This window comes from Hydra viridissima, unplaced genomic scaffold (genome assembly GCF_058129835.1).
Source record: "Hydra viridissima isolate aposymbiotic clone 2 unplaced genomic scaffold, HvirCarnegie_v1 scaffold_10, whole genome shotgun sequence".
Classification (NCBI taxonomy): Eukaryota; Metazoa; Cnidaria; class Hydrozoa; order Anthoathecata; family Hydridae; genus Hydra; species Hydra viridissima.
In genome coordinates this window covers 9,831,461-9,841,107 of record NW_028324309.1, presented here as the reverse complement: position 1 = coordinate 9,841,107, position 9,647 = coordinate 9,831,461, and the positions used below count along the sequence as shown (strand labels likewise).

At 29.0% G+C, this 9,647-nt stretch overlaps 1 protein-coding gene and 1 pseudogene across 2 annotated transcripts; both read left to right on the top strand.

Annotated features, from left to right (window-relative positions):
• The first annotated feature begins 267 nt into the window (after positions 1–267).
• LOC149883076 (uncharacterized) lies at positions 268–2,779 on the top strand (annotated as a pseudogene). The gene is made up of 3 exons (XR_016456683.1): positions 268–1,196; positions 1,382–1,635; positions 1,724–2,779. The product of XR_016456683.1 is annotated as an uncharacterized LOC149883076 (transcript).
• A 4,862-nt stretch (positions 2,780–7,641) lies between these two features.
• On the top strand, positions 7,642–9,536 carry LOC149883075 (uncharacterized). Its single transcript, XM_090099326.1, has 2 exons — positions 7,642–7,800; positions 9,091–9,536. Exons 1-2 carry the CDS (start codon positions 7,758–7,760, stop codon positions 9,483–9,485), a joined length of 438 nt encoding a protein of 145 aa, XP_089955452.1. The 5' UTR covers positions 7,642–7,757; the 3' UTR covers positions 9,486–9,536.
• The last annotated feature ends 111 nt before the right edge of the window (positions 9,537–9,647 follow it).

Genomic DNA, 9,647 nt, shown 5'->3' with positions numbered 1-9,647 from the left:
ATTAAAAAAATACTGCATAGTAATGACAAATGAATAAGCTTAATATACAACCTTTGTTGTTATTAATTATTCGGACTAATACGAAAACCAGTAATCAGTTTGTCAAATCTTTTACCGTTAGAAATAGAACATTACATCATAATATTGATTAAACTGTTGAACAACTGTACAGTAGGGTACAGTGAGATTTATATGTTTTTGAAAAAAATAAAATTCAAGCTTAAGAAAAGGTGTATTCCTATGTAAAATTAAATTTCAAGGTAGGTCTGTTATGGACCACTTTTTGATCAGAAAACGTCTTGATACCCAAATTTTCATATCTACAGATTATTAAAATGAAAAAAACAAAATCCGTTTTTATGTAATAAACTCTCCTAATAAGCGCAGCGCCGAATTAATTTTAAAAGATATTTTTACTTGGCTCTCCGCTGTATAAAAGCTTTATACAAGATCGAAGTTTGTTACTATTTTATTCATTATTAGCTATTTAATCGAGATATTTATAAATGTCGAAAGTTAAGACTAGATCATCCACCACTGCAATTTCAGATTTTATTGGACCTGGAAAAGATTTTATTCCTAGTGAGCTGCCTACAAACAGAGCAGTTATTCAAAAAGGGATTTTACTAAAAGAACAAAAAAGCATGACATGCAATCTACACCATAATAAATATTCTAACAAAGATCTTGCTAGCGATCTGATTCCATTTGTTCTTGCTCAATGGAGAAAAGCAAATGTTAAGTTTCAACAGCCAGTTATTATTGGTGAGAAATCACTTTATTATAGAATTAAAACCCTTTGGAAGAAAGTAGAAAACGTTGCATGGGGAAGAACTAAGGCAAAAGTAAAAGAAGAACCTATATTGAAGTTAGATAAGCTAATGGACCTCATAACATGTCCTCATAAGATTCTTCTGTGTGAACATGATATGTCTGGGTGTTGTTCCCCCAAAAATTGTAAAAGTAAAGCACATATAAATTGCACCTGTATTTTTTCTAAAAAAATTCCAACTATGGAGCTCAGGTGGTTATACAGTCAAAGAAATAAGACAGGTGAAAAGTCTGACATGCAAATGGGACATGCTGATAAGATTGAGACAATGAAACTTAGAAAAAAATATAAGAGAAAAATCAGTGACGAAAAAGCTTATGAGAAAAGAATGAAAAAACTACAAGATGATCAAGCATCCTTTGAGGTAAATATAATTTCATAATAGTAAATATTTTCTTTGTTTATATAGCAAATTATATACACACACACACACACACACACACACACACACACACACACACACACACACACACACACACACACACACACATACACACACACACACACACACATAAAACAAAAATAATATTTGTAAAAGTTTGGTTTTAGGTCACAGAAAAACAAGATATAGAATTATATGAAGAATATCAAAAAAATATTTCTCCTGATATTTCTCTCAATGACAACTATAATCCAGTTAATTGTAACTTTACTTTAAAACAAGACAATGAAATTAAATTGTTGGTTGAAAGGCTTCTAAAGGATAAATTAGGTGTCTATGCTTTCCTTGTAACACGATTTTTAGAAAAGAAGTCAAGAAAAAACACTATATCAATAAAAAACACAGCAATGGCTAGTATAAGGTAATCATATAGATTATTATTTTGTTGAGCAGCAAAAGTTCGGATGCTGAATTAATAAAAATAAATATAAACTAGTTTTATTTTATAGGTTTGGGATTTCACCTGCCGCAACTGCAGCAATTGCTACAAGTTATCTGCAAGATTTAATTAAAGCAGGATTTCTCACCCCTGAATACTCTTACCTTGCTTGTGATCCTTCTAAGTTGACGAGAGCAAGAAAAAAAATCATTGTAATAGCAAAGAATAATGACAATTTTAATCTTCCAAAAGCAGATAATATTGGCATTTACTTTGGAAGAAAAGATTCAACAAGAGCGATGATAAATGATTCAAATGGACAACTACATCCTATTATTATCAAAGAGCAACACATTACTGTGACTATAGAACCTGGTGGTCGATATCTTGGTCATTTTACTCCAAATGCACATACTCATTCAGATAAGCCAGCTAAAAAGATTGCTGAAGGTGTTTATAATTTGCTGCAACAATATAATCTTACTGAATCATGTTTAGTACTTGGAGCTGATAGTACTTCAATTAACACTGGCTGGAAAGGTGGTGCTATAACACATCTTGAAAAGATGTTAGGTCACAAATGCCACTGGGCCATATGCATGCTTCATTCAAATGAGTTATTTTTGCGTCACCTAATAGAAGGAATTGATGTACTAACATCATGTAGTACTGGCTTTGTAGGTCCTGTGGGAAAATGTCTTGCTGATGTTAATAAAATGGAGTACAATCCTCAATTTAAAGCTCTTCCAGAGGGAGAGAGCTTTGTTGACATTCCAGAAACAATACTAAAAAATATGTCAACAGATCAAAAACAAACCTACAAGTTATGTAAAGCAGTTAAGATCGGTGTATTGCCACCTAATCTTAGAGAAATTCAATGTGGCCCCTTAAGTCATGCCAGATGGCTCACTACTGGCATGAGAATAGTCTTTATGTGGACAAGGAAACATGACTTAACTGATCAGAATTTGAAAAATCTTGAGTTACTTGTATTATTTTGTTTACAATTTTACTTTAAACTTTTTTTTGACATTAAAGTTAAAGACAGACTTGAAGATGCTTCCAATCACATTCTGTCTCAATTGAGAATTCTTAGAAATCAACCTGTTATAGTAAGAGAAATTGTGACTCCCTACATCCAGTTAGGCGCTTGGTATGCGAACCATGAAAGTTTATTAATCTCTTTATTATCTAGTAATAATGCAGAAGACCGCAACTTTGCAGTTGACCGAATTTTGGAACAAAGGGGTAATAAAATCCTTGGAGACATGCGAATCAGACCAAGAAAAATACCTAAACTGAACTTTGAAGCAACTACTCTTCAAGAGCTAGTCAAATGGGAAAATGGTGTAGTACAAGAACCTGTTTTTACTTGTTCGCTCACTAAAGATAAGTTGGTATTGCTAAGATTGACACCTCTAATAACTCCTTCTGTTAAAATTCATACTCAAAGTACCGAGCGTGCTGTAAAACAAGTGACAGTAGCATCCATGTCAGTAGTTGGACCAGATGCAAGAGATGGATATATAAGAGCTAGAGCTCGACATAGAGAGTTGCTACCTGTTTTTAAAACAAAGAAAGAAATTTTAATAAATTTTCAATGTCAATAGATTTGAAAGATATGTTGTTTTATTTATTGTTTTTTTAATAGTGTTATAGTTATCAAAATATTATTTGAGTAAGATGGGATAGACCTCCTATTTTTTGGGGAAACCGCATCACTGGCACCACCTTTGTTTCTAATGAAACAAAAAAAACAACTGTTATAAGCAAATTTGTTAATCATTGAAACCTCATTGAAAATTGAAGACCCTCTCCCCTGAAATGTCCAGAATCTGCATTGCTGGTAGGATTCATGCAAGATAATGACTTTGAAACAAGTATCAAAAAAACTTGCAATTGGTCTAGAAACATTATTTGCATTTAATATTTCATCGCAATGAAAAAGAAGGACATGTAAAACATAATAAAGGACAAATGTGACAAATAAGATTTTACTAAATTTTGCAATTTCTAAAAGTGAAAATTTGGGTATCAAAACTTTTTCCGATCAAAGATTTTTTTAAGGAAACCCTATTTAAAATTTGATTTTACATAAGAATACACCTTTTCTTAAGCTTTTAGAAGAAAAAAAAATTCTCGCTGTACCCTACTGTACAGAGTTAATTACTGGCAATCAGTAATAAACATTATTGAAGTTCGTTTTTAAGAGGTTTTTTAGTTCAAATTTGCAGTTACAAATTACTTTTACGCGCACTAAATACTCTAACAATGCCCGTATTTGTATTTAAACTTATTTTTAATGTAAATTTTGGTTAAAATTGTTTGGGCAACATAATTTAGTCTGGATGCTGTATTAATAAAAGAGAAAAAAAAGGGTTGACTTTTGAGATTTGAAAGTTCAACTGTTGAACACCTGCATACAGAAGAAGTTGATAGGATAGTTTCAAATGTAACATATCTATCTAATTTATATAAAAACATGCATATATTTAATACATATTCTTCTCATTATATATATATATATATATATATATATATATATATATATATATATATATATATATATATAAAACAAGAAAAAAAATTAAAATAAAACTTTCTTTTTATACAGAAAACTGTTTGCGACTTCTTCACTATAAAAATAAATTGTTAAAGTTAAATGCTTGATTGCAAGTTCAGAAATAAAACATTTGTTTATGCAAACTAATTCACAAATTATATCATAGTATCATTCAATTAGCGAACTTGCGTTTTAGGAATAGCATATAGTATTCCAACTATGCGCTCAACTTGTATTTTTAAGTTAGACAATGTTCTAGACTTCTCAGCTTCTTCAGCAGATAACTGCTTCTTCAATAAAAAAAATATTTGTCCGCTAGGGCGCTGTTTCCGTATCAGCAAAATTTAAAAAACCTGATATAATTTAATTTTTTTTATAAGAAATTCTTCCATCCCAACCAAGTGGTTGAAATGTTATTTTTCCAGCTGCGCTTACACCAATCAGATACTTCATAGTATTTGTGCTTTTGTAATTCGTCCAAGTGATTGCTTGAGCTTCTAAATTGTTTGGACGCTGTATAAAAATGCCACGTGGCGGAAGATTCTGTCGTAATGTTGTTTGTGATGGATAATTAACTATTTTGCCAACCGCAGGGATCATTTTCTTAAAATTTTCGAAAAATTTTCTCTGCAGATGTTAAATCGGTTAGAGAGATTTCTATTTGATAGACTTAATCAAAAGTAAGAGAAAGTGATTTTTGTAGCTAAAGTCTTTTCGCACTTGTGTGACATATTTTTATTTTTCAGGCTCGTCATATATATATATATATATATATATATATATATATATATATATATATATATATATATATATATATATATATATATATATATATATATATTTAATATATGAACTTCAATAAATACGAATTCTCTCAATACTAATTTTTTATTTTATCTAAGAAATTTTCGCTTTAATTACAAATTATTAATTAAAGTCTTTAAATAAAAAAAAAAAATTAATTTAATTTAATTAATAATTTGTAATTAAAGCTGAAGATGCTAGTATCAATAATCTAGCGAAAATTTCTTAGATAAAATAAAAAATTAGTATTGAGAGAATTCGTATTTATTGAAGTTCATATATTAAATTTATTCAGCTCTCATACAAGATGTCGTCATTTAAAATATATATATATAGTATTGTAGAAATTATGTTAATATTTCCAGTAAGAGTGCTCAATACAGCGTAGAATAAGTAGAGCGAATATATTATTTTTGTTATTATATAAACTAAATAATTAGCTTGGTTTATATTACATTACTTAAAGTTCCACGCAATAACGATCATCAGATGTTATAAACCGTAAAAAAACGTAACGACAAAAAAATGCGAAAAAAGTGCTACGGAGTGTCTGCTATGATGGCATTAAAGTTTTTTATTAAAAATTTGTTTTCATGGCGGCACTTTGATGTTTGTTCGCTTCGTTTATTGAGCAAGTCTAGTTTCGAAGTAATAATGTGGTACTTTTCGGTCAAGCACAAATTACAGTAATTACCACCAGGTTTAAATGGTTCTGCCTGATCGAGAATATTCCACGTAGGGATGGGTTCTAAACCTTTACTTTTGCACTCCCATACAAATTTAGAAAATTCAGTGGAGTTTGCTTTACTTTCATAACGAAAAGAATTCCTATGCTTATACCATCTGTCTTTAAAGGTTTTTTCAGTGAGCCCAATATAGTAATGCCCCTTTTCTTGCTGCTGAGTTTTTACGTTGCAAATATAAATAAGGTTTTTCTTAAGGCATTTTCCATTTAGTGGGCATGCAGCGGTTTGTCAGCAATTGCATGATTGGCTATTATTGCCAGTAGAATTAGATAGAATTCTTTTGTTATGAGCAGTGATAATTTTCTTAATATTTGGGAGGCAGCTGTAACTAACTTTTAAGTTGTTCCGGTTAAAAAGTTTGTAAAATTTATGGTCTTTAGGAAAGCATTTATCAATTAAACCCAAAAATATCTTTGCTTCGTTTGTTCTAATGTTCAGTGAAAACGGAGGGTTAACTTTTTTCGTATTTTTTTGTCGTTACGTTTTTTTACGGTTTATAACATCTGATGATCGCTATTGAGTGAAACTTTAAGTAATGTAATATAAACCAAGCTAATTATTTAGTTTATATAATAACAAAAATAATATATTCACTCTACTTATTCTACGTTTTATTGAGCACTCTTACTGGAAATATTAACATAATTTCTACAATACTATATATATATATATATATATATATATATATATATATATATATATATATATATATATATATATATATATATATATATATATATATATAATATATATTACATTCATCTATATTCGAAATCTTTATAATAAAAATTAAAAACATGGTTGTTAACCTTTTTTTCCTATTTGAGCAACCAAAAGCGCAACATAGATACAGGCATTATTTGGCAATAATATAACTCTTATTTGTTTTTGAAAAAAATATTATGCATGCGTTAACTTCCGGCAAAAACGTTAACATTTTCAAATTTCCTATAGGAAATTTGTATATTTAAATTTCACCAGTTAAAATTTAGATATCATTAAAATATTTCCTAAGATAAGAACAGCATAAGAACAGCATAAGAACAGCATAAGAAAGCATAAGAAAGCATAAGAAAGCATAAGAAAGCATAAGAAAGCATAGGATAGCATAAGAAAGCATAAGATAGCATAAAAACAGCTCATTTTTAGATTACTCTTTTACTTTTACTTATCTATTTTTTTGAAAACGTTTTTAAAATGTTGATTCAAATTTAGGTTTTTGAAAAAAAGAAATTTTTTTATTTAAGATGAAAATAATTCCTCTGATTTTCTTTGAGTTAAAAAAATGAGAAGAGCAAGAGACTGAAGAAAAAGACATTTACGATTGAGAATAGTTATCTGACTGGTAACTTTTATGAAATGACTACCTGGTGTTCAGAAAAGAATCTGTAACATTGAATTGTTATATTAAGTATGGCAATAGAAAGTCTTCTAATTTTATCTAATTGACTTATGCCTCTATCTAAACTACCCACTAATATCTTAAGAATAGACAGACATATAAGCTAACTATCCATCTATTTACAAAGATATTTGGTTCGACAATTTTTTTCATAAAAGAGTTCTTTTAGAAATCACTGAAGTCAGCGAAATTTGTATCAACTTCACTTCTTTTGTAAAAAAAAGATTAAAGTTTAAAAATTTGTGTTTAACAAGAGATTTTTTTACTTAAAGCCACACTAGTGTTAAAGGAACATTGTGATATTTAAGAACTGTTCACATTAACGTGGGAGTTAAGAAAAATAGCTTAGCATCGATTACTTTGAAAGGCATAAAAATGATCATGCTCACTATAAATAAATCGTATAAAAATGATCATTTTTGTAATAAGATAAAAACAGATAAACAAACTTTAGTCCAAATTCTTGAGTATAAATGTTTGTGAAACGCGTGGGTTTCGCTGAAAAGATCAAATCATTTTACGCACAGACCACAAGAACTGCACTTTCTCTGCCAGAGTATTCTGAAATTCGCGGCAACAACATCTGACTATGACGCCTTTAATATCATGGCTGTATTTCGTAGTGTCAATGCGTAAGTTATGAAACTTTTATTGTTTGATAGGTGCTGCAAGTTTTAATATAAAGCAACCCTTGTTTTTCCTGAAACCACTGTCTTTTTAACAAGTTGCATGAAGCACGAAAATCGTTTAAACAATTTAAACAATTAAATTGATTAAAATTTTATGGAACTCAGACCATTAAAATTTGTTTTACTATTTTACTTACGTACAAAATCTTTTTTCAAAATATATACTTAGTTGGCGATAAGAATTACGCCACATATCCGTAAAAAAAACACATCCGTAAAAAAAGATACGCCGGTAAAAAAAAGGAATGATTCAACATGTAAGAAGCCCTTTTCTATTTTAATTGTTTCAGTTTTTTTCGATAAGCTTTTTCGGTTTGAAACCATTTTAATATAAAAAAAAATTATTTTTTTTTCATCGATTCAAGTAACAACAGAAATGAGATTTACATAACAGAAATAATGAGATTTACGTAACAAAGATAATTTCAGTTAAAGTAATAAAACGGAGAAATTAATTCATTCATTTGTTCAATTTGAATCAAATTTTAAGTTTAACCTTACGTTTTAACATTACAAAGATTTTTCGCGTTTTGCTTCATTTCATACCAATGCTCACACTTAATTTGTTTGCTCTGCGTTTTATAAAAAAAACGGTCGTTTAATTGTCGTTTATTTTGCACAACCGGGTTGACAGGCGTGTAGAACGCATCCGTGTGTTACGCGCTGATCATATCACAAATTATGAGTTGATAATCTCTTCACGCATTACCGACTAAGCTGTTTATTTATAAATTTTTTTATTACATTTTTTGAATATTACTTATTTTCCCTAATTTTGGTAGGATATGGGCATTAGGTACTTTATGAACATTTGCATACTTAAAAAAAAAACACTTTAAAAAAATATTAACTTGTGAACACCACTTATTATCTATACATTTTTTTATTTTACATTTATTACTATATATATTAGTTTTAAATACTAACATCTGGTGTTGTTAATCTATGATATATATATATATATATATATATATATATATATATATATATATATATATATATATATATATATAATATAATAATATAATATAATATAATATAATATATGTTAACAACACCAGATGCTAATACTGTGTTAATAGAGTTGATGTCTAATACTGTGTTCATAGGGTTGTAATTGAAGGTTAACGATTGTAGTCGAAGACTTTAAATTGTACTTCTTGTCTTTCAAGAAACCAAGAGTTTTTTGTATAACAATATTTTTTGTATAACTATATTTCACTTCTGGTTTAGTATTGGTACAGCCGTTCACATCTGCAGTATTACCTGAAAAATATTTTTTCGAATCACAGGGACATGGTTACGAAATGCAAGACAAGTTTATTTCAAAGCGAGAAGCACCATTCCGTGATGAATTAGAAGACACTTTATTCCCGAGCGATAAAGAACAAGAATTCCTCGACGACCCATACCAGCCTGTTTTCTACATAACAGAAGGAACTGATTCCAACGATGATACCGACGATGATGATAAAGATTCTAATGTTGATATTGAATCAGGAAATGCATCTGACGAGAACGAGTCTGGTTCAGAATCTGGGGATGCTGAAAGCGGTTCAAACGATAGTGAAGCTGATGTAATAGATGATGCAACAAAGCGTGATAATGACATTAAAACTGAATCATAAGAAGAAAAAAAAAAGAAATTTATCTTCAAAAACAATATCCACTAAATGTTAGTGAAGAGAGTTTTAGGTGTTTTATAAGACTAAGTTGAAAAAAAAAAAAAAAAAAAAAAATGGCGAGTAGAAATTTAAATCTTTAAATATATATATATATATATATATATA

What these genes read in the sequence shown, in the direction of transcription:
- LOC149883075 (XM_090099326.1), top strand. Translation starts at nt 7,758, where the DNA reads ATGACGCCTTTAATATCATGGCTGTATTTCGTAGTGTCAATGC. An exon ending in GTATTTCGTAGTGTCAATGC is followed by an intron (nt 7,801 to 9,090) that starts GTAAGTTATGAA and finishes CTTCTGGTTTAG; the next exon opens with TATTGGTACAGCCGTTCACA.